This window comes from Scardinius erythrophthalmus, assembly GCF_964197995.2.
Source record: "Scardinius erythrophthalmus genome assembly, chromosome: 7".
Taxonomy (NCBI): Eukaryota; Metazoa; Chordata; class Actinopteri; order Cypriniformes; family Leuciscidae; genus Scardinius; species Scardinius erythrophthalmus.
In genome coordinates, this window is record NC_138227.1 from 48,573,452 (window position 1) to 48,600,174 (window position 26,723).

The 26,723-nt window shown below is 44.8% G+C and overlaps 1 protein-coding gene across 2 annotated transcripts in view; it reads right to left on the reverse strand.

Annotated features, from left to right (window-relative positions):
- Positions 1–3,737: 3,737 nt before the first annotated feature.
- Positions 3,738–26,723, reverse strand: part of LOC308693362 (tripartite motif-containing protein 16-like) — a 47,331-nt gene continuing 24,345 nt past the window's right edge. The window contains exons 2-10 of one of the 2 annotated variants that reach the window (XM_081370217.1): positions 18,251–18,766; positions 17,677–17,772; positions 14,147–14,380; positions 10,741–10,903; positions 8,322–8,414; positions 8,129–8,245; positions 7,158–7,223; positions 6,873–7,075; positions 3,738–4,388 (exon numbers count right to left, since the gene is read on the reverse strand). In XM_081370217.1, coding sequence (XP_081226343.1) covers positions 4,053–4,388; positions 6,873–7,075; positions 7,158–7,223; positions 8,129–8,245; positions 8,322–8,414; positions 10,741–10,903; positions 14,147–14,380; positions 17,677–17,772; positions 18,251–18,712 — 1,770 coding nt within the window. In that variant the 5' untranslated portion in view covers positions 18,713–18,766 and the 3' untranslated portion in view covers positions 3,738–4,052. The remainder of the gene's footprint in view (positions 4,389–6,872; positions 7,076–7,157; positions 7,224–8,128; positions 8,246–8,321; positions 8,415–10,740; positions 10,904–14,146; positions 14,381–17,676; positions 17,773–18,250; positions 18,767–26,723) is intronic. The other variant, XM_081370218.1, reaches the window with a different exon arrangement.

A 26,723-nucleotide genomic window follows, 5' to 3' on the forward strand; every position in this document is an offset into this window, starting at 1 on the left:
TTCGAATCATTTAAGGAATACTGAGAAAAGGGGATTTTTGTTAGAAAACACTTATGGATGTGAAATTTGACTAATAAAATTAACAGATTAACTAAAAAAACATCCTTAATTGCACTGTTATCATACTTTGAATATCCAAAAATTACATTTTCAAAATGCAAAACTAAATTAGAGAGTACCTTTTCCTTAATAAACACAGACACTTTATAGCATAACTCTTTCACATGACGACAATGCCAGAAGATGTGTGGCGCTGTTTCCGAGAGCAAACCGAGCAGCTTACCTCAGTGTCTTAAACTCACTAATGTGTGACAGGGTAGAATATGTGCATTATCTTCAGATTTATTTCACCTTGTTTGTAACCAAACACGTATGAGGTAATAACCAGACGCTTTCCCAATCAAGGTCATTTACACATTTAGTCCAATAAGCAATAGAGCCAGATTTGGTGACAACCTCCTTTAGAAATAGAGAACGAATAGATTTTTTATTGTTTTTGAACTGTAAAAACTCATTTTGCCAGACACTGTGTCTGTGTGAGCTGGGTTATGGGCACATCAGCTGATGCCAGCACACCTCTCCACGAGGGCATCATGCCAGAGCTGACTGCAGAAATACAAGAGCCAATCCCTCGGGAGTCACAGGAAAACTGAAGTGCAGAAGAAACTCCTCATACGTCATAATCCTTGAGTGTTAAACAGATGACAAACTAAAACAATACCCTTTTCAGGCCAGCTTTAAAAGAAATACTTTTGTGTTTAAACAAAATACAACAGTTATTCCAAATAAAAAAAACGTTGTGCTTGTAGATCAGTTTCCAACCAATAAAGCTTGAGCATGACAGGCAGAAATCACACATTAGTAAAAAAGAAAGGCCCCCAAGTCGATCAAAAATAAAATTAGGAATAAAATTCCACAAAGAAGGTTTTTTCAAACTAAATTTAACCAATTAATTTTGAGGGTATTATTTAAAGTAGAGAAATCTAGAAAATCAAGGCCACCACTTTTGAACGAACTCAAAACAACAGATTTACGAATGTAGTGCACACGATTCTTCCAAAGAAAATTAAATAAAATCTGATCAATAGTTTTGATAGTTTTATTGTCTAAATGAATAGATGAAGCAACGCTGAGGGACATGTCCCTTAATAACCAGAGATTAAATCCGCTTTAACCTTTTCAAAAGCAGGATTGAAATTCAGAGAAACTCTATCTTGCTCACTTTTCAATTACAATTAACAGCTTCTTTAACAGGGATGCCATCCATAGACCCACGGGGGAGCTTTTCAAGGCTAATATTTCACATGGTTTTAATATTAAGGTACAGACCTGAGGCATTTGAAAACAACTGAATACTTTTAATAGCCTGATGAACTCCTTCTAGCTTACTATCCTTAATGAAATGACAGAAGGCCTGTGATACAATAAGAAAAAGATATAGCGAAACTGGACAGCCCTGCTGAATTCCTCTTTCTGGAAGAAACCTCTGGGTTGTGCCATGTGCTAACTTTACAGAGCTATTTCCTCCGGCAAAGTGTTCATGGCATCACAAAAGTAGGAACCGAAACCGAAACGCTCTAAACGGAAAAGAATGAAAGGATGCTCAATAGTGTCAACGGCCTTGAAAGAGTCCAGCTGTCATCCTCAATAAGATCAGAGTAATCAATCAGGTCGAAGACAAGCCTAATATTATTATTAAAAATATGGCGCCTTTCATAAAACCTGATTGATTTTCATCAATAATGGAGTTCAAAATCGACTTGAAACGGCTTGAGAAAACGAGGGCAAACCATTTATAATCATTATTAAGTTAAGCTGATGGGTCTCCAGTTGTCTAAGAAAAGCGTATCTTTTTAGGCTTAGGCATTAAGCAAATGACACCCTGCTTCATACTTGCTGTAAGCTGACACACTTCCAGGAGGAAAGGGGATAAGACCTCAGAATGAGACCATGTACAACCCAGCCGTTATCCCCTCGTTACCAGGAGACATGTTACATTTTACTTGAGGAATTGCTTCCTTGACCTCATCCACAGTAATGGGAGAATCACAAAAAACTTTTTCATCCTGATTAATAGAATTAACATGACCAAGGTGCTTACAGAAAGCAACTAAATCAGCAACATTAAATGTGGTGCGACATCGAGAGCTGCTGAGAGAAACCCTTTCTGGACCGGGCCTCAGCGCTGAGCAGCCGGAGAGAGAGCGACGGGTCCAGGTGGAGGGAGTCAAGGCTCAGGTTCTGTCCATGGAGGATATGGTGGTATAGCAGAGTCAGATATCATCCGTTTTTGTCAAAGAATAAGGTTTCCGGAAGAACTGGCCAACTTGAAGAAAGGAGAGTGTGTAAGGAGTCACCTCTACAAGCCTAACCCAACCCTGGATGGAGATCAACACATCTCCAGTCTTATTCTCTGTCATGTACACCCAGAACCGGGCCATGGTGGACGAAACCACATGCGTTCTCCTCTGCGTCAGAAGCATTGGAGTCCTGGTGCCTGTGCTGCCATCAGAAAGGGTTAGCCTAAGTGTGTCGTCTGTCGTAGATTGTCTGCTTCCCCCGGACATCAGGAAATGGCTGACCTTCCTCACAGCAGAGTAGCTCCTGACGGGCCTCCTTTCAGCCGAGGGGGTTTGGACTGCTTTGGACCGTTCGAGGTTAAACGTGGAAGAGCTTGGCGATGTGAGCCACACACCTTGAAGTTCTTTCATCTTTAGACAGACTCCTTCATCAATGGTTTTAGAAGGTTTGTGGCAAGTCCTGGAAATCCGTTCGGATAATGGTACTATCTTCGTGGGCGCTGAACGTGATTTGAGGGAGGCCATCGAGAATCTGAACCACAGCCTTATTAATGACGTGCTGTTACAGAAGAGTGTGAAATGGGTTTTCGGTCCCCCAGCAGCGTCACACCATGGAGGCGCTAGGGAAAGGGTGATTCGGTCAGTCCGTAGAGTGCTAAAGTTGAAGACTCAGACTGGACGAAGAAAGCTTGGCGACGGTGTTTCGTGAGGCTGAAGCGATTGCTAATAGCCGTCCAAAAGCGAAAGCGTCAACAGATCCTCAAGACTCAGAGGCGTTGACCCCTAACCATCCACTTCTGCTGAAGTCACGGCCGTTGTTGCCACCAGGATCGTTCGAGGAGGAGGATGTTTATGCTCGTCGTCGCTGGAAGTGCTGGGTGAAGGAGGACCTTCCTGGACTCCAGGAGCGGCAGAAGTGGAATACTCTCAGGAGAAACTGTGCTCCAGGAGATCTCGTGGTGCTAGTGGATGATAAGGCACCTTGCAATACTTGGATTACAGGAAGAATTGTGGATACAAAAATGGACTAAAACCAGCTATCTGAACCGGCCAATAACCGAAGCCTGCTAACTTTAAAGGACAAACAGTTCACTTTGCTTTTTGATTGGTGTCTGTCTCCCACAAGGTGATGACGATGGTAGTCAATTATTACTATGAAATAACTTTTGTCTATACTGTTGTGCATGTGCATAGTGCCGTCACTGGTTACTGTGGGTGTCACCGGGCTGTGGTGTGTGTACTAGTGTGTGTGGACCGTCACCATCGTCTTCATCTTCTGTTACGGCACTGTCTGAGGTATCTTTGCACGGCTGATGAAATGCATCTATTAAAGTAAGTGTTGGTTCTTTCTAAGCTTGTGAAATGGAGCAATAAAGACATCCCATCATGTGCAATGGTTCAGCGTGACGCGTCTGCAGTATAAACCCACACGTCTTAGCCTTAGTGGTTTCAGATCAGTGTTAACATGTAGAGTACAGATAATTGAGCTTAATGATCACATCTGCTCTTATTTGAATCCAAGTTACAGACAAATTCATCATATATCACAAAACCTTTTGATGCATTAGTATTAGCTTTTATTTTCATAGTCCAGCAGTGATAAGAAACAGATATAGAAAGGCATAAATGCATATGTTCAACAGCTGATATTCTTCATCCTCTTTGTCTCTAAAGATGAGCTTCAGCTGAGACTGATAGAGGAGAGTGATGGAGGAGTTCATCTTCTTCTCCGTCAGTAAACCTGTTCTCCGCCTAGTTGAGCTCACAGATGGTGACGGAGGAGCCGACTCCAGACCAGAAGCGGAAGCTGGCGAACAGCGGCCCGTGGAAGTGTGTGTGAACGCAGCAGATCTCCTGGGCCTGAGTGTGTGAGACGCGGTAGAAAGCCAGCTCTCCGGCCTGCTGGTCCACATACACTCCCACACGCCGGGCTTTAGGACCCGCCAGAGCCGTCTCTCTCCCAGCATGCCACAGGGAGAAGGCCTTGCCGGACCAGTACAGGCTCCAGGAGTGTGTGTTGTGGCCCAGTCTGGCACTGTCCTCGGCTGAGGAGCGATCCATGTCTTTATACGCCACGCCGACCGTCACCTGCACACAGCAATGATCCGCGTCATCAACATTAATCTGCCTCACACACACACACACACACACACCAGGGGCGTAGGAATGACTTTGACATTGGGGGGGGGGGGACATATTGGCCACTGAATCAACGTCCATCCCACCAACATAATAGTAACATACAGTATGGTGACGTGGTACAACATGTATGGAATCACAAACAGCAAATAAATAAACAAAATCATCCAATCTGTTTATTATGAGACAAATATTGGAGTTGGGAAACATAAAAGTGTACAAGCCCCCCTGTAACTGCGGGCGCAAAGGAGAGTGGCACTTTACAAGGCAAATATTTGATATATAACACAGAGAAATGGACTGCCAGCTATGTAAAAAACTCGGTACCTCTAGGGGGATGGGGGGGTGGGGGGGAGGGGCATTTAGCCTAAACAGGGGCTTTACTCCCTTCAAACTTAAATCGTCAACGTTTCATTAAATCACTGTTGGAAAACACTCTTATCTGAATTATTATTTTTTACCTCCATCTTTCATTTCAAATTCTTAAATGTGATCAATACATTCAATTAGAATAATAAGACACTAGGCTTTCACCAATCAAATTAAATAATTTACATTAAAAAAAATACAACTGTATTAAATGAAATTATTAATTTAAATATTTAAAATACTCTTTCACTTGTCCCTTCAAAAAAAACACACGTGTCCCGGACAAGCGTTAATGTCGAGTCTTGGCATGTGTTTTCCTTGATGGGTTTTCCCTGAAGAGTTACGTTGAAACGAAAGTGAACGAGTGTCACTCATTTACTTTCGTAATTTTCTGACCTTAACTTAACCAAAACAATTGCGTTTTACCGTGATGAGAGTTCCGTGTCTTTATTAAACTCAACACATTTAAATTATTTATCTGTCATCCACCCTCGATTAACTGGAATGTTATGTTTGTATGACTTGGCCCGCCCGACCCGCGGATTATGACGATCCGTGCAGCGCTATCGGCAAACTATACGGCTTGAGAATGGACACTGGCCGGGAACCGCAACAGAACCGTCACGGTGGGAAAAGTGTATCTGAGCATGTGACTGTCTGTCCGAGTTTAAGAGCCGGAGGCGTCCGCCTCATAGGTCTCTATGCAGGAAAAACCCTGTGTCTTTGTCGCACTTTCAAAATTAAAGTTCCAAATCTACAGTTTTTGTCCAAATTTTTGGGTGGGACACATGCAGCCTTTTCCTATATTGAGGGGGACACGTCCGAACCACCAGGTGACAGTTGCTGTCTTAGACTGGTTCAGACCTGGGTCTGTCTTAGACTGGTTCAGACCTGGGTCAGTCTATCAGGGGCTGTCTTAGCATTATGCAAATTTGTTACGTGGGTTTGTAACAGAAAGTCAGACTGGAATTATTAACTTGTTTCGCAGTTTAGAATGAATTATTTATTTAAGGAGACGATAGCTTTATATATTGTGCACGTTGATCTTTGAAACTTTTCAGAGCTTTTCCGCTGGCCAGACGAGTGATTGCAGTGTGTGTGTTCTCGAGCCACCAAACACTGTTGTTGTGCAAATGAACGGCCAGAACACATTAAAAGTTTTCTGTTTTCAGTTAAAACGGTGTGTGTTAGCGGCCCCTAAGTTAATAACTAATGATCTTTACAACGGAAGTGAATCAATCACAAACGTACTTTAGCTGGACAATAACTTGGTTCGTGAGATGCTGTAAAGCCTAAACAATCTGTGTTACTGTAATCTCCTGTTATCACTGTAAAGCTGCTTTGAACAATCTATATTGTTGATCTACTTGACTATTGAGCACTATACGCGTATGATAAAGAAATAAAAGTACATTTTGGGATTTAAACATAAAAATGGTACATTTTTCCAATACAAACAGTTCCTATGGACCCTATGGACAGTAAGGCTTTAGTGTCAAAAACTAAACAATGTTAGAAATATAAATCTAAATATGTGAATAGTCAGTTCTGTCAGGACCACTACCGTCAAATACGATTGGCAATTACATACAGTTTGGATTGGCGGTCTGGTTCTGTTCTGGGCGAGACCTCCCTGTGCATCCATGAGGCCTAGCCTAGATAAGAGCTGGAGAGCAGCAGTAACCCCCGTACGGTAAACACAACAGAACCAACAGGAATGTTTGCAAATATATTTAATTCAAGATTTTAAAGTACAACATAATTTGAGAATTTATTCTGATTCAAGGGGAATCAGAACACCAGATCCTGACTGAGACAGGTGGAGCTGTGGAGGGAGGAGGGTAATCGCTCCTGAGAAACGCGATAGCTGCTGATAACACTGAAGGAGCTTATATATATATATATATATATATATATATATATATATATATATATATATATATATATATATATATACGGTGATAGGGGTCGTACATGGATCAGCTGAGAGTCACTGATGCGAGCTTGACTAGCGTGCCCTGCCACAACTGACGCTACGCTTGATTTGAAGTGTGCTGTATTTACCCTGTGCCCGGTCCACTCCAGCTCCCAGTAGCTCGGGCCCCCGGCCAGCGGCTCCGCACACATCACCTGCCTCCAGAACACGAAGCGGTCCGCGTGAGCCGGGTAGTTCTGGCTCTCCGCGCACAGCGTCGCCTTGCGATAGCCATCAGACAAACGGATCTGACGGAAAGCACTATTGGGATCAAGAGTAAGCTCGGTGCGGACTGAAAGAAAACACAACATTAAACATTACTAGAAGAACGAGAAAGGACATATTTGTACAAAATCAGTAACAGTTGATCTCACATTTAAGCATCTCCTCTCGGGTTTTAGGTGCTGGTTTAGCCAGACAGCACGACGCTGATCCCTCCGCTGTAGAGACACAATGAAGATGTGTAATAGGGCAAATCTCAGGAAAACTTATGTGTACTATACATAATATGCATATTTTAGGTAGCGATTGGGTGAACCAAAGCTTTTCTAAACTTTGAATCAATTTCAGAAATTGCTTCGCAAAATTATTCACTGTTTCAAAGCGCTCAAAACGCCACATGCTGATCAGAGCGTGTAAATGCAGCAAAAACTAAATAATATTATGAATAAATCAACGCATTCTCATCCTTGGGCGTCATATACTGACGCTTTTGACATTTCGTCTACATCGAACGCACATGGCACCCTTTAGCGTCAATATGACACGCACAGAGCTTTGTTCGGTTATGGGTAGGTTTAGGTCTGGTGTAGAGTTAGGGTTAGACCGCTAGGAGGCGCCCTCTGGACCATTTCTATCTGCGTCTCATATTGACGCTAAAGGGTGCCATGTGCGTTCGCTGTCGACGAAATGTCAGAAGCGTCAATATATGACGCCCTAGGATGAGAACGGGTTGGAATAAATATGAATTATGAACAAAAATATGAATAAAAACACCTTTTACAAACCAATTGCAACTGTCTTATTGAAGGTGCAATCTATTAAATGTCATTAACAAATCATTAAATATGAAGTGTCTTTATAATGTGTTATTTTATTCAATTGTAGACCTTGTTTTGTTTGTTTTATGGAGAGCTTGGTTAATAAAACCAATAAGAGACTTAACTACAACTCTGCCCTTTTATTATTAAAATATGTCTATTTATCATATATAGAAATCATTTGAAATATATGATTAAAAATCATATATAGAGACTGGTTCATGTATTCACAGAGATCCACAGAGTAACTTTATTATTGTGATTAGTCAAAAGTACTGTGTAATCTAATACTCTTGATTATTTACCAGGATTGGCAGAGGCTTGGCTCGTGTGGTGTTCTTGTGTTGCAGGAGAAGAAGCTTTGACTGTGGGTTCAACATCTGGTTTTGCAGAGTCAGACTTTACTCCTGTAATCTGAGAAGCTGAGAAGAAGCCGGTTTCAAAAATAACAATCTAGCAAGATGAGTTCATAGTCAACTGAGGATAGTGTGTGTTTACCTGGGTTTAGTGAGGGCGGCTGTGATTGGCTGGAGACAACGCCTGGGTCACATGACTGACTGGATGATTGTGCCAGAGCGGCCGCATCATTCACTGCAGGGGAACATGGGATATATCATTATATCATCACTTTCTCACTAATACACAAGATCACTAATACACTAGATCACTATATCACTAAAACACAAGATCACTAGATCACTAATACACAAGATCACTAGATCACTAATACACAAGATCACTAGATCACTAATACACAAGATCACTAATACACTAGATCACTATATCACTAAAACACAAGATCACTAGATCACTAAAACACAAGATCACTAGATCACTAATACACTAGATCACTATATCACTAAAACACAAGATCACTAGATCACTAATACACTAGATCACTAATACACTAGATCACTATCACTAAAACACAAGATCACTATATCACTAATACACAAGATCACTAATACACTAGATCACTAAAACACAAGATCACAAGATCACTAATACACAAGATCACTAAAACACAAGATCACTAGATCACTAAAACACAAGATCACTATATCACTAAAACACAAGATCACTAGATCACTAAAACACAAGATCACTATATCACTAAAACACAAGATCACTATATCACTAAAACACAAGATCACTAGATCACTAAAACACAAGATCACTATATCACTAAAACACAAGATCACTAGATCACTAATACACAAGATCACTATATCACTAATACACTAGATCACTATATCACTAAAACACAAGATCACTAGATCACTAATACACAAGATCACTAATACACTAGATCACTAAAACACAAGATCACTAGATCACTAAAACACAAGATCACTAGATCACTAATACACAAGATCACTAATACACTAGATCACTAAAACACAAGATCACTAGATCACTAATACACAAGATCACTAGATCACTAATACACAAGATCACTAATACACTAGATCACTATATCACTAAAACACAAGATCACTAGATCACTAAAACACAAGATCACTAGATCACTAATACACTAGATCACTATATCACTAAAACACAAGATCACTAGATCACTAATACACTAGATCACTAATACACTAGATCACTATCACTAAAACACAAGATCACTATATCACTAATACACAAGATCACTAATACACTAGATCACTAAAACACAAGATCACAAGATCACTAATACACAAGATCACTAAAACACAAGATCACTAGATCACTAAAACACAAGATCACTATATCACTAAAACACAAGATCACTATATCACTAAAACACAAGATCACTAGATCACTAAAACACAAGATCACTATATCACTAAAACACAAGATCACTAGATCACTAAAACACAAGATCACTATATCACTAAAACACAAGATCACTAGATCACTAATACACAAGATCACTATATCACTAATACACTAGATCACTATATCACTAAAACACAAGATCACTAGATCACTAATACACAAGATCACTAATACACTAGATCACTAAAACACAAGATCACTAGATCACTAAAACACAAGATCACTAGATCACTAATACACAAGATCACTATATCACTAATACACAAGATCACTATATCACTAATACACTAGATCACTATATCACTAAAACACAAGATCACTATATCACTAATACACTAGATCACTATATCACTAAAACACAAGATCACTATATCACTAATACACAAGATCACAATATCACTAATACACAAGATCACTAAAACACAAGATCACTAGATCACTAAAACACAAGATCACTAGATCACTAATACACAAGATCACTATATCACTAATACACTAGATCACTATATCACTAAAACACAAGATCACTATATCACTAATACACAAGATCACTAGATCACTAATACACTAGATCACTATATCACTAAAACACAAGATCACTAGATCACTAAAACACAAGATCACTATATCACTAAAACACAAGATCACTAGATCACTAATACACAAGATCACTATATCACTAATACACAAGATCACAATATCACTAATACACAAGATCACTAAAACACAAGATCACTAGATCACTAAAACACAAGATCACTAGATCACTAATACACTAGATCACTATATCACTAATACACTAGATCACTATATCACTAAAACACAAGATCACTATATCACTAATACACAAGATCACTAGATCACTAATACACTAGATCACTATATCACTAAAACACTAGATCACTATATCACTAAAACACAAGATCACTATATCACTAATACACAAGATCACAATATCACTAATACACAAGATCACTATGTGAAATGATAAATGTCTGAACAGGAATGGTTTAAAGCAGCAGACAGTGGGTAGAGCTGATGGCTTGGCAGGAGGACCAGAGGATACTGCAGATGAAGCTGTTCCCCAACTCACCGACTCTGAAGACACGGGCCAGGCTGGTTTTGGTGAGGTCCTCCATCGCCTCTCTGAAAGCGTCCAGAGCCGACCTGACCCCTGACACCAGCGCCTGCGGAGTCCAGGTCTCCATCGCTGCGATGCTCACAGGCGGATCCGCACAGTCCACGCTTGTGAACGCCTGAGGAATCATTACAAGCATAATCTTCTACAGGATTTTCAGAAGGTTATGAGTCTCAGACATTATACCATGGTAAAGTGAAAACAGATACAGACGGATAGATACGCAGAGGTATTCAAGACGCCTTCATCCTCTGGCCTGTTCACAATGATCATACTGTCCTTTATAATACCAGCCACACACGCCTGTGATATCAGCTCAAGTTAAATAACCAGTATACAATTCAAGTGTCTGCATAATCTCATAAATGTCTATGGTTTCATAATCTCCATTAACTGTATTAGCCAGAAAAACAACAACAACAACAACAACAATGTATTTTCTCTTTATTCATGTTGTTTCAAATGGTTACCTATAGTAAACATTGTTCATAAACTAGAATAAAAAAAAAAAAAAAAACACATACACTGAACAAAATTATAAACGCAACACTTTAGTTTTTGCCCCCATTTTTCACCAGATACTGACTGGTCATCAAATCCTCATATCAGAGTGATTTCTGAAGGATCATGTGACACTGAAGACTGGAGTAATGATGCTGAACATTCAGCTTTGATCACAGGAATAAATGACATTTTACTGTATATTCACATAGAAAACAGCTGATTTACATTGTAATAATGTTTCACTGGTTTTTAGTGTATTGTTGACCAAATAATAGCAGCCTTGGTGAGCTGGGGATATTTTGGGGATATTTAATTTTAATTTTATCAATCAATAAATTCCATTAGAAACAAACCCTGTTGTATTATTTTAATTTAATACTGTGAAGCTGCTTTGATACAATCTGTATTGTGAAAAGCGCTATACAAATACACTTGACTTGACAAAAACTTTTATTTCTTTACTGTCATACATTAAATCAGAGTAAACTTTTTCTGTTTTTGATCAATAAATATTAACATATTTTTTGCATTTCTTAAATGTCAGAATCGAGCGAGGGAGAATTTGTATGTATTTTTTTTATAACTTACATCAAAGTCAGAAGTATGCATACACTAAGTTTATTGTGTCTTTAAACAAAAAGAAAACTCCGGATGATTCCATTCTGAGATTAAGAAGCTTCTGATAGGTTAATTGATTCCATTTGAGTTAATTGGTGGCACACCTGTGGATGCATATAAAGGCATCCCTCAAACACAGAGCCTCTTTCTCTGACATCATGGGAAAATCAAGAGAAATCAACCCCAAGACATCAGGAAAAGAATTGTGGACCTCCACAAGTGTGGCTCATCCTTAGGTGCAATTTCCAGATGCCTGAAGGTCCCACGTTCATCTGTTCAGACAATAATACGCAAGTATAAAAAACATGGGAATGTACAACCATCATACCGCTCAGGAAGGAGACGGATTCTGAGTCCCAGAGAGGAACGTTTTTCGGTGCGAAATGTGCGAATCAATCCCAGGACAACAGCAAAAGACCTTGTGAAGATGCTAGCTGAAACTGGTAAGACAGTGTCATTATCCACAGTAAAACGAGTCCTGTACCACCATGAGCTAAAAGGTTACTCTGGGAGAAGAAAGCCATTACTTCAAAACCACCATAAAAAAGCCAGACTACAGTTTGCAACTGCACATGGGGACAAAAATCTTAATTTCTGGAGACATGTCCTGTGGTCTGAAGAAACAAAAATTGAACTGTTCAGCCATAATGATAAATGGTATATTTGGAGGAAAAAGGGCGAAGCTTTGAAGCCTCAGAACACCGTCCCAACTGTGAAGTATGGGGGTGGCAGTATGATGTTGTGGGGCTGCTTTGCTGCAGAAGGGACTGGTGCACTTCACAAAATAGATGGCATCATGAGAAAAGAAAATTTTGTGGATATATTGAAGCAACATCTGAAGACATCAGCCAGGAAGTTAAAGCTTGGGCGCAAATGGGTCTTCCAAATGGACAATGACCCCAAGCATACCTCCAAATTAGTTACAAAGTGGCTTAAGGACAACAAAGTCAAGGTATTGGAGTGGCCATCACAAAGCCCTGATCTCAATCCCATAGAAAATTTGAAAAGGCGAGTGCAAGCAAGAAGGCCTACAAACCTGACCCAGTTACACCAGTTCTGTCAAGAGGAGTGGGCTAAAACTCCAGCAAACTATTGTAGAAAGTAGGGCTGTCACTTTACGTTCGAGAATCGATTGCACAATTGATCGGACCAACCAACACAAGTTTCGAAAACGAAAACAGGGAATCGATTTCAACGGTCTTTTCTCGGAACGCGTCCAGCTCGTCACGATACGCCCGCAGCGAACGCGCGTCACACAGCAACTCTGACAAACACACATTATACTTCTGCATAATGTGTCTATTTTTACTACAAAAATGTGAATTCTGCCGGTATTCAGACAGTCTCATACAGATACAGATTCAGGCTACGGTCTACAGTCGCCTACGTAGGCAACATTTGTTTGACTTTTCTAACCGTAAACACAGCCATGTTGAGACTGCAGTAATGTGTTTCACTGATGTTATGGCAGTCCACTCTGCTTATTGTTTTTCGAGAATGTTGCACTCCTGTTTGTCATTGTGTACGAAACTTCATGCCAATAAATCAACAGGAATATTGCAGACTTGCGCATCTCAAGCGCCCTCTTTACGTTCGTCCTAATGCCTGTTCGTTGTCCGTGGATTTGCCAATATTTGCCGTTTAAAATGGAAACGTCTTTAGACAGGGAAAATCGATTTTACAATCGATTCAATGAACACATATGTCTCAAAAATCTAACAGGATTTTTTCACAAAAGTGACAGCCCTAGTAGAAAGCTTGTGGAAGGATACCCAAAACGTTTGGCCCAAGTTTCGGGGCAATTCTGCCAAATACTAAGGAAGTGTATGTATACTTCTGACTTTGATCAAAGTTATCAAAAAAATACATAAAAATTCTCCCTCGCTCGATTCTGACATTTAACAAATGCAAAAAATGTTAATATTTATTGATCTAAAACAGAAAAAGTTTACTCTGATGTATGACAGTAAAGAAATAAACGTTTTTTGTGTTTTTTTTTTTCTGAAGTGTATGTAAATAGATAGATAGATATTTATATATCTATCTATCTATGTCTATCTATCTATCTATCTATCTATCTATCTATCTATCTATATATATATAGCTTCAGATGTAGCAATTTTAAACAAAACAAAAACAGAGCAATCTTTTCATACGCTAGCATCTGTTTGCGTAGAGCAGTGTTATACGCCTGCTCTATTAATATCTGCCATTACTGAAGGTGAATTTGCGCACTTACATTGAGGAAAGTGACTGGGTCCTGAATGCGCTCCAGTCTCCTGAGCTGCTCTTGCTTCTGGCGTAGCAGGAGGATCTCCTGCTGTATCTGGTGTGTGTGGGCCTGGACGTGTGTCGAGGACGAGCTCTTGTGTGTGTGCAGCAGCTCGAGCACCTGCGATCGACTGAGCTCAACGCTCCTCAACATATCCACGAACACGGCCTGGCTGTCCTCGATCAGCTGCTGCAGGGAGACCTGGGGGACACACACAGCCCGTCACGGGGTCAACACACAGACAGGTTCAACACACAGCCCATCACGGAGTCAACACACAGACAGGTTCAACACACAGCCCATCACGGGGTCAACACACAGACAGGTTCAACACACAGCCCATCACGGGGTCAACACACAGCCCATCACGGGGTCAACACACAGCCCATCACGGGGTCAACACACAGCCCATCACGGGGTCAACACACAGCCCATCACGGAGTCAACACACAGACAGGTTCAACACACAGCCCATCACGGAGTCAACACACAGCCCATCACGGGGTCAACACACAGCCCATCACGGAGTCAACACACAGACAGGTTCAACACACAGCCCATCACGGAGTCAACACACAGCCCATCACGGGGTCAACACACAGCCCATCACGGAGTCAACACACAGACAGGTTCAACACACAGCCCATCACGGGGTCAACACACAGACAGGTTCAACACACAGCCCATCACGGAGTCAACACACAGACAGGTTCAACACACAGCCCATCACGGAGTCAACACACAGCCCATCACGGGGTCAACACACAGCCCATCACGGAGTCAACACACAGCCCATCACGGGGTCAACACACAGCCCATCACGGAGTCAACACACAGACGGGGTCAACACACAGCCCATCACGGAGTCAACACACAGCCCATCACGGGGTCAACACACAGCCCATCACGGAGTCAACACACAGACAGGTTCAACACACAGCCCATCACGGAGTCAACACACAGCCCATCACGGGGTCAACACACAGCCCATCACGGAGTCAACACACAGACAGGTTCAACACACAGCCCATCACGGGGTCAACACACAGCCCATCACGGGGTCAACACACAGCCCATCACGGGGTCAACACACAGCCCATCACGGGGTCAACACACAGCCCATCACGGGGTCAACACACAGACAGGTTCAACACACAGCCCATCACGGGGTCAACACACAGCCCATCACGGGGTCAACACACAGACGGGGTCAACACACAGACAGGTTCAACACACAGCCCATCACGGAGTCAACACACAGACAGGTTCAACACACAGCCCATCACGGGGTCAACACACAGCCCATCACGGGGTCAACACACAGCCCATCACGGGGTCAACACACAGACAGGTTCAACACACAACCCATCACGGGGTCAACACACAGCCCATCACGGGGTCAACACACAGACAGGTTCAACACACAGCCCATCACGGAGTCAACACACAGACAGGTTCAACACACAGCCCATCACGGGGTCAACACACAGCCCATCACGGGGTCAACACACAGCCCATCACGGGGTCAACACACAGACAGGTTCAACACACAGCCCATCACGGGGTCAACACACAGACAGGTTCAACACACAGCCCATCACGGAGTCAACACACAGCCCATCACGGGGTCAACACACAGCCCATCACGGAGTCAACACACAGACAGGTTCAACACACAGCCCATCACGGGGTCAACACACAGCCCATCACGGGGTCAACACACAGCCCATCACGGAGTCAACACACAGACAGGTTCAACACACAGCCCATCACGGAGTCAACACACAGCCCATCACGGGGTCAACACACAGACAGGTTCAACACACAGCCCATTACGGGGTCAACACACAGCCCATCACGGGGTCAACACACAGCCCATCACGGGGTCAACACACAGACAGGTTCAACACACAGCCCATCACGGGGTCAACACACAGCCCATCACGGGGTCAACACACAGCCCATCACGGGGTCAACACACAGACAGGTTCAACACACAGCCCATCACGGGGTCAACACACAGCCCATCACGGGGTCAACACACAGCCCATCACGGAGTCAACACACAGACAGGTTCAACACACAGCCCATCACGGGGTCAACACACAGCCCATCACGGGGTCAACACACAGCCCATCACGGGGTCAACACACAGACAGGTTCAACACACAGCCCATCACGGGGTCAACACACAGCCCATCACGGGGTCAACACACAGACGGGGTCAACACACAGACAGGTTCAACACACAGCCCATCACGGAGTCAACACACAGACAGGTTCAACACACAGCCCATCACGGGGTCAACACACAGCCCATCACGGGGTCAACACACAGCCCATCACGGGGTCAACACACAGCCCATCACGGGGTCAACACACAGACAGGTTCAACACACAGCCCATCACGGGGTCAACACACAGCCCATCACGGGGTCAACACACAGACGGGGTCAACACACAGACAGGTTCAACACACAGCCCATCACGGAGTCAACACACAGACAGGTTCAACACACAGCCCATCACGGGGTCAACACACAGCCCATCACGGGGTCAACACACAGCCCATCACGGGGTCAACACACAGACAGGTTCAACACACAACCCATCACGGGGTCAACACACAGCCCATCACGGGGTCAACACACAGACAGGTTCAACACACAGCCCATCACGGAGTCAACACACAGACAGGTTCAACACACAGCCCATCACGGGGTCAACACACAGCCCATCACGGGGTCAACACACAGCCCATCACGGGGTCAACACACAGACAGGTTCAACACACAGCCCATCACGGGGTCAACACACAGACAGGTTCAACACACAGCCCATCACGGAGTCAACACACAGACGGGTTCAACACACAGCCCATCACGGAGTCAACGCACAGACAGGTTCAACACACAGCCCATCACGGGGTCAACACACAGCCCATCACGGGGTCAACACACAGACAGGTTCAACACACAGCCCATCACGGAGTCAACGCACAGACAGGTTCAACACACAGCCCATCACCAGTTCAACACACAGCCCATCACGGGGTCAACACACGGACGGGGTCAACACACAGACGGGGTCAACACACAGACCATCACGGGATCAACACACAGACGGTGTCAACACACAGACCATCACGGGGTCAACACACAGACCATCACGGGGTCAACACACAGACGGGGTCAACACACAGACGGGGTCAACACACAGACCATCACGGGGTCAACACACAGACCATCACGGGATCAACACACAGACGGGGTCAACACACAGCCCATCACGGGGTCAACACACAGACGGGGTCAACACACAGCCCATCACGGGGTCAACACACAGACGGGGTCAACACACAGACGGGGTCAACACACAGACCATCACGGGATCAACACACAGACGGGGTCAACACAAAGCCCATCACGGGGTCAACACACAGACGGGTTCAACACAGCTGCTATACTTCTGACACGGTTATTGAGAGATGTGTTTACCTTGTGTGCTTGAGAAACTTGGGGAAGGCTCTGAATAACCCTCTCTCTGTCTTCAATGCTCCCTTGAATCCGGGCGTTTAACCCTATCAGCTCTTGCTGAATAATCACAAAGATATACAGTATAATGTCAATGTACCAAAGTCCAAGACACACGTACACACAACAAAAACACAAAATAGCCATCAGCCAATGTATATTATAAGAGTCAAGCAGCAGTAAATGGTTTTGAAACCATTGGTTTTCAGGGTAAACTTGAAGCATTTGCTTGTAACAATCTTAGAAAGATCTTAGTATATGATGTTTACAGTCGTTTGGTGATTAGTTAGATAGAGACGTAGCCTGGTCTCTCTTGAATCTGTGAAGTAAGATTTCCTCTTGGCTGACTGCTATTTGGTCAGACTAGTTCTTAAGACAGTGTTTATGTGACCCGGTCCAAGCCTTTTAGTGAGAATACACATAACTCCTTACATAATTACTTTTATTTTGGGGGTATTTTTGGCAAAAAGTTTGGGGTAAGTTAAGGCGTGTATGATTCACACTCAAATGTAATAAAGGTTAAAATGCAGTCGCGCACCTGAATCTTGTGCTGTTGTTCACCCGGCCGCACCACCTGATGGCCTTTGTGTCCCAGAAGGCCACACTCGTCACAGATGCGCTGTTGGTCGTGGCAGCAGTACAGCTCCAGCAGCTGCTGATGAAGCGGACAGAGATCCGGTGATCCCGTGGGAAGAGTGGGATACAGGCTGGACGGGGGGGGCGCTTCCACACACACGGGGACCGGGTGCTCAGCCGCGCTCAGCCTCAGCTTCTCCAGCGCCTCCATCAGCACGTTGCTTCTGGCCAGGACGGGCCTCGGGGTGAAGCGCTGTCTGCACTGAGGACACTCACAGGAGCCCTTGGTCGAGGGCTGGTCCCAGTGCTTCTGGATACACAGCAGGCAGTACGAGTGTCCACAGGGAAGGGTGGCAGGGTCGCTCAGAGTTTCCAAGCATATCGGGCACGCAAACGCCTCCGGAGCCCACGCAGCTGAAGCCATGGCACTGGAAATACACTGGAGAGGGACAATCCAAGGCTGGAGACACTGGAGACACTGGAGAGGGACAATCCAAGGTAAAGTACAGATGCTGGCTGAGGTACATTTCCTTTTAAACCTGAACGGGTGTGGTTTAAACTAGTATTACAGGTTATTTGGATGGTTCTAGCTAAGCACTGCACACATTTTCCATGGCCAAAATGACATAGTGGGAGAGAAATGAGAGGAAGGCTGAAAAACCTGTCTATCTGGTCAGGGACTGGAGGGTTTTTAAAGTTCAGCTGGCAAAGAGATGACATAGTAAAGATGCTATGTATGAAGTCATGAAACTGTTCTAATAATGTGTCACAGTGTGCCTGCTAGTCAGTTCCTGTTTCTGTATATAATATGGCAGAACCTCCTTACTACATCCAACTCAATACTATGTACGTATATGTAATCGCCAAAACTATTGGCAAAGAGGGTTTAAAACTAGACTTGACAGCCTGAATGAGGAGGAACACACTACATGGCCAATTCCCTCGTCCTGTAAAACATTTCACACAGAAATGCCCAAATGAAAAATAAATACATTTGAAAAACATTTATTTTATGCTAAGTTAGGCAAGGCAAGTTTATTTATATAGCACATTTCGTACACTATAGCAATTCAAAGTGCTTTACACAAAAAAGGAATGAAAATAATCACAAAATAAAAGCAAGGAAAATTAAAACAGCTGTAAAAGGAATTAAAAGGGATATATGATACAGTTATAAAATGAAGTAAAAAGAGTATACATAGATAAGCTTCTCATCTGGCAAAACACTGTATCATATTTTTCACAACTCCCAGTTTTACTGTGAGATTTTCCCATGGTGATTACACTGTGGGGTTGTTTCTGCGCGCCTAAGAAATCTAACAGACGTCTCCAATGGACCAGATTTTCCCCTAAAACTGGACAGGAGGAGCTCTAGGACTGACTCTCTAAGTATCACTAAGACTGACTAAGTATTCCACAAATACATTTACTAAATTGGTATACTTAAAGTTCTGTATTTAATGCATTTTAGTTATCCAGAAATAGAGTTAATGTTCAATTAAAGCTATACCTCAGTATATTTGATTGTGCTAATATTGAACTATTGCAAGTATACTTTAGGTACACTTTAAATATCTTGCATTTAAAAACTGATATTATACAAATATCATACTATCCTTAATAGTAGTGAGGTTAAAAAACATTTTAGGCTTAATAATAAGAAATGTGCATTGTGCAATAAAGTACTCCAGTTGAATTATAATATTTATATCAATAAGTCTCAAGCAATATGTCAGTAAATATGTTAATGGTTGACGATGTGTATCATCTACGGTAATATCGCAGCTGTTCATTTAATGATGTGTGAGCGGTCACTCACTTTGCAAAAAAACACTACATACTGCTAGAGGAATGCAGTTAGAACGACCTTGAAATTCAATACATGGAGCAAAAATGCCTTTTTCTTACATTTCTATATGATATAGTTAAGCAATATCACACAAACAAGTGTATTGTTTTTCCCAACTATCACCACGTGAAACTGATTTTATATAACGGTTCAATAAAAAAGTTAATATAGTGTGATACTGTTTCGCTGCTTGGTCTGTTCTGCAGATGAAAATAGTTCCAGACAAAGCCTTAACAGAACTGTTGAGCATCTCTGAGCAACATACAGCGGTTTAAGTTCCTCAACCAGCCATTTCAATCAATCAGTTGAGTGAACGACTCGCCTACAGGCGGTTTTAGCATCAGGGTTCGAATCGCTAAGAACAAGCATGGCAGGTGACGTGACTTTTATAGCGGTCAATGAGCTTCCACTACATGGGGACCGGGAAACATTGACAATGAGGAGGATGCAGTTTTTTGGGGGAAAAGGGGTAGGGCTGTGACGGTGGCAGTTTTTTACCACCGCGGTAGTAATGGACCCAAATACCGGCGGTGTTGCGGTGGTTGGGGGGGGGGGGGGGGGGGGTTAAAAAAAAAAAAAGAAACAACACACTAAAGCCTGAAAAGCATTGAAATAAATATCAGTAAATACTGGTAACTTACATAATATAATAAAGTTGAATCTATTAAAAAAAAACAAAAACAAAAAAAAAAACTTTCCACACAAAGGCGCGTGATAAAGCCTACCGCTCTGCGCTTTGAGAGGGATGTGGACACGAGCAGGAAAGAGACCATCGATCTCGTTTCTGATATCCTCATGTTTTCTACTAGTAAAAGGTATGAAGAGCGAATTTTATCTTCCACAAGGGCAAGGCATTTAAGCTGTTTGCGCGCTGCCAGAGAAAGCAAAACTAAAATCACCCGCGCGTGTGAAACGCGCTTTACAAAATGAACTTGACGCGCCTTACCAATTATCATATGTCTAACAAGCACAAACTGTGTTAAAAATAATTTGACTTACAAGTAAAAATGTTGGCTATCTGTCCTACAGCGTTTTTCTACTTTAACACAGTAAAGAATACGAAAATAATCGACCTAAAAGCGAACAAAGGAAGAAACGTTTAACGCGTCTTTGGGTGAGACGCGAGTGAAGATATGGGAAAAGAAAAAAGAGATTCCATGCAGGGATGAGTCACGATTTTTGAATATTCGATTAGTTGATTTAATTATAGAATATCTAATGTTCTAATGTCTGTTGTGCGATCATTCTCTAAAATAAAATCTCCATGTTCTGGTGCTGATGCAGTGGTGACGCGTTCATGTAACCGGAGGGTGACGCAGTGCTGCAAATAACGCACATAACAGCTGTCACAAAGAACCGGCAAAAGTAATGATTATGTACGTGTCAAATATAGCAAGGAGACATTTGAATTGTTTATTAATAAAGTGTTTTGTGTGCGTGTGTGTGTGTCAGTGTCGAGCTGCAAAGATGAAGTTGACGATGAGAAATGCACACTTATACGGAAAACATAATGCTAGTCGGTTTATTTTCGTTTTGAATTGTTTTGTTTAAAAGTAGATAATTCAAGCTTTCTATAAGGAATAACTAATGGAATATTTTTAAATTCGCTAATAATCGGGTGACCAGATCGCAAACCAGAATTTAAAGCCGACAAAGCTTAAGTTTATGGTCTCACGTAGGCTACAACTCTCTCATTCGTCATGAATTCAAACTTTTCCATGGCTGCGATATAACATTTAATTGCTAAACCTATTATTTCTTTTGTAAACAAAGCTTTGTGTGTCATAATATTAATGTAAAACAGCATTCATATACAAACATTTTTTTTAGGCAAAACACCGCCGGTACTACTCAGCCACCGCGGTGGCGCTTTACAACCGCGGTGGTGCGGTTGTCAAGTTTACCGGCACAGCCCTAGAAAAGGGTAAATACTTGCTTACATTACATCCAATATCCCACAAAATTCCAAGTATACTTCCAAAACCATCCAGAGTGAAGGACACAAACACATTCAGAACTGCAGTACAAACACTAAACAAGACTTCACAGGGACTGAATGTGAAAACCAGGCTATTATAGGGTGAGTTAAAGTAATGAGACACAGGTGAAAGTGATAATGGATGATGGTCTGGGCAAAGGATTATGGGGAATGAAGTCAGTGGATGTGTTGTGACTGTCCAAGTTGAAGTGCCCTCTGGTGGTAATCCCGGGCACTCTATACTCTATACACTCAATACATGCAATTCAAAGTAAACCTTGTGCCAGAAGAGTCTTTGACTTGTCAAGCTCCCTACTCTGTTTTTCAGCCATCATTTTATCTGTCAGAGATCCGGCCGTATCTCAAGAGACTGTTAGAAATCCCCTAGACATGTCATTTTGAAGTCAGCGAAGGTGTTGTGGAGAATGAGGAAGTCATTTGTGGCATTCTTTCCAAGGTTTCCAATGATGGCGTTTGGATCTATGCCAACATTAATAGCGGAGGTGCTCTTTACTTTACACACGAAAGCAAAACATCACTCGTTTCAAAACTGGTTCAAACTATGTTCCCTGATTCTGACATCACTAAAACCTTCAAGTGTGGAATAGGGATGTGACGCGTGTTGATTGACGTGTGTGACAACACCAGTAACATCGGTATCAGCGGGGCGGGAGCGGGGCATTGGAGTTTTCCCTATTTTGCACCTCACTTTTAAAATGCTAATTCGATAACCAAAAGTAAAGTGCTAACGGGCATTCATAATGGTTCAAACACACACACATACACACACACACACACACTCACTCACTCCACAATAGTGGATACGCACTGTTATGAATGCCCGAGCGCCAGTTTGGGGGTGGCAGTCGCTTGAATGGTGGGTTTATTATTATTCTTAATTAAAAACACAACAAAACAGTGAAATGACAAACTCGCTTAAATAGACACTTTTCTATTTAGTTTTGAAAACAAATCTTCCGCTGTCATCTTGTCCGTCAAAAGTGAGGCGAAATGGTCGAAGTGAGATCTGGCTCCTGCTGGGACTCTTGTTCGGCTCACGCTGCATTGAGCACACACACGTTCAGTTTTTCATTGTAGTGTCTGTTCTCTAACTGAACTAAATTACTTTTATTACAAAACAAATATCTAAACGACGATGGGGTTGGTCCCGCGGTGGGCAAATGATGTAAATGTTCTGCGGCTTAACACCAGTAACACTGACTAGTGTTAGTGTGACAAGCCTCGTGTGGAAAGGTCAAGATGTCGTACATAACGCAGCTTGGATTGGCAGATTTCGTTAGGAGAGACCTCATCTCAAAAGTTAATAAGGGCTATTTCCTGCTTATGTTTCAACAAAAGTCTGAGGGTGTCTCACACTAGGCGATCTGAACTGTGCCCGAGGGCATTTGACCCACAAAGTCTGGTTGGTTTGACTAGTGACTAGTGATCTCTCCGTACCCGGGTGTGGTCCGCTGAGCCGTCCCTGGCCTGTGTGGAAGAGGTGGACCAGAGCCGTTGAGTTGGGCTTGGGTGCGGTACACATGTAGTGTGATCTCTCCATACCCGGGTGTGGTCCGCTGAGCCGTCCTTGGCCCGTGTGGAAGAGGTGGACCAGAGCCGGTTCAGTTGGGCTTGGGTGCGGTACATATGTAGTGTGATCTCTCCGTACTCGGGTGTGGTCCGCTGAGCCGTCCCTGGCCCGTGTGGAAGAGGTGGACCAGAGCCGTTGAGTTGGGCTCGGGTGCGGTACACATGTAGTGTGATCTCACCGTACCCGGGTGTGGTCCGCTGAGCCGTCCCTGGCCCGTGTGGAAGAGGTGGACTAGAGCCGGTTCAGTTGGGCTCGGGTGCAGTACACATGTAGTGTGATCTCTCCGTACCCGGGTGTGGTCCGCTGAGCCGTCCCTGGCCCGTGTGGAAGAGGTGGACTAGAGCCGGTTCAGTTGGGCTCGGGTGCAGTACACATGTAGTGTGATCTCTCCGTACCCGGGTGTGGTCCGCTGAGCCGTCCCTGGCCCGTGTGGAAGAGGTGGACCAGAGCCAGTTCAGTTGGGCTTGGGTGCAGTACACATGTAGTGTGATCTCTCCGTACCCGGGTGTGGTCCGCTGAGCCGTCCCTGGCCCGTGTAGAAGAGGTGGACCAGAGCCGTTGAGTTGGGCTCGGGTGCAGTACACATGTAGTGTGATCTCTCCGTACCCGGGTGTGGTCCGCTGAGCCGTCCCTGGCCCGTGTGGAAGAGGTGGACCAGAGCCGGTTCAGTTGGGCTTGGGTGCGGTACACATGTAGTGTGATCTCTCCGTACTCGGATGTGGTCCGCTGAGCCGTCCCTGGCCCGTGTGGAAGAGGTGGACCAGAGCCAGTTCAGTTGGGCTCGGGTGCGGTACACATGTAGTGTGATCTCTCCGTACTCGGGTGTGGTTCGCTGAGCCGTCCCTGGCCCGTGTGGAAGAGGTGGACCAGAGCCGGTTCAGTTGGGCTTGGGTGCGGTACACATGTAGTGTGATCTCTCCGTACCCGGGTGTGGTCCGCTGAGCCGTCCCTGGCCCGTGTGGAAGAGGTGGACCAGAGCCGTTGAGTTGGGCTTGGGTGCGGTACACATGTAGTGTGATCTCTCCGTACTCGGATGTGGTCCGCTGAGCCGTCCCTGGCCCGTGTGGAAGAGGTGGACCAGAGCCAGTTCAGTTGGGCTTGGGTGCGGTACACATGTAGTGTGATCTCTCCGTACTCGGGTGTGGTCCGCTGAGCCGTCCCTGGCCCGTGTGGAAGAGGTGGACCAGAGCCGTTCAGTTGGGCTTGGGTGCGGTACACATGTAGTGTGATCTCTCCGTACTCAGGTGTGGTCCGCTGAGCCGTCCCTGGCCCGTGTGGAAGAGGTGGACCAGAGCCAGTTCAGTTGGGCTTGGGTGCGGTACACATGTAGTGTGATCTCTCCGTAATCGGGTGTGGTCCGCTGAGCCGTCCCTGGCCCGTGTGGAAGAGGTGGACCAGAGCCGTTGAGTTGGGCTTGGGTGCGGTACACATGTAGTGTGATCTCTCCGTACCCGGGTGTGGTCCGCTGAGCCGTCCCTGGCCCGTGTGGAAGAGGTGGACCAGAGCCGTTGAGTTGGGCTTGGGTGCAGTACACATGTAGTGTGATCTCTCCGTACCCGGGTGTGGTCCGCTGAGCCGTCCCTGGCCCGTGTGGAAGAGGTGGACCAGAGCCGTTGAGTTGGGCTTGGGTGCAGTACACATGTAGTGTGATCTCTCCGTACCCGGGTGTGGTCCGCTGAGCCGTCCCTGGCCCGTGTGGAAGAGGTGGACCAGAGCCGTTGAGTTGGGCTTGGGTGCGGTACACATGTAGTGTGATCTCTCCGTACTCGGGTGTGGTCCGCTGAGCCGTCCCTGGCCCGTGTGGAAGAGGTGGACCAGAGCCGTTGAGTTGGGCTTGGGTGCGGTACATATGTAGTGTGATCTCTCCGTACTCGGGTGTGGTCCGCTGAGCCGTCCCTGGCCCGTGTGGAAGAGGTGGACCAGAGCCGTTGAGTTGGGCTTGGGTGCGGTACACATGTAGTGTGATCTCTCCGTACTCGGGTGTGGTCCGCTGAGCCGTCCCTGGCCCGTGTGGAAGAGGTGGACCAGAGCCGTTGAGTTGGGCTTGGGTGCGGTACACATGTAGTGTGATCTCTCCGTACCCGGGTGTGGTCCGCTGAGCCGTCCCTGACCCGTGTGGAAGAGGTGGACCAGAGCCGTTGAGTTGGGCTTTGGTGCGTGACACATGTAGTGTGATCTCTCCGTACCCGGGTGTGGTCCGCTGAGCCGTCCCTGGCCCGTGTGGAAGAGGTGGACCAGAGCCGTTGAGTTGGGCTTGGGTGCGGTACACATGTAGTGTGATCTCTCCGTACTCGGGTGTGGTCCGCTGAGCCGTCCCTGGCCCGTGTGGAAGAGGTGGACCAGAGCCGTTGAGTTGGGCTTGGGTGCGGTACACATGTAGTGTGATCTCTCCGTACTCGGGTGTGGTCCGCTGAGCCGTCCCTGGCCCGTGTGGAAGAGGTGGACCAGAGCCGTTGAGTTGGGCTTGGGTGCGGTACACATGTAGTGTGATCTCTCCGTACCCGGGTGTGGTCCGCTGAGCCGTCCCTGGCCCGTGTGGAAGAGGTGGACCAGAGCCGTTGAGTTGGGCTTTGGTGCGTGACACATGTAGTGTGATCTCTCCGTACCCGGGTGTGGTCCGCTGAGCCGTCCCTGGCCCGTGTGGAAGAGGTGGACCAGAGCCGTTGAGTTGGGCTTGGGTGCGGTACACATGTAGTGTGATCTCTCCGTACTCGGGTGTGGTCCGCTGAGCCGTCCCTGGCCCGTGTGGAAGAGGTGGACCAGAGCCGTTGAGTTGGGCTTGGGTGCGTGACACATGTAGTGTGATCTCTCCGTACCCGGGTGTGGTCCGCTGAGCCGTCCCTGGCCCGTGTGGAAGAGGTGGACCAGAGCCGTTGAGTTGGGCTTGGGTGCGGTACACATGTAGTGTGATCTCTCCGTACTCGGGTGTGGTCCGCTGAGCCGTCCCTGGCCCGTGTGGAAGAGGTGGACCAGAGCCGTTGAGTTGGGCTTGGGTGCGTGACACATGTAGTGTGATC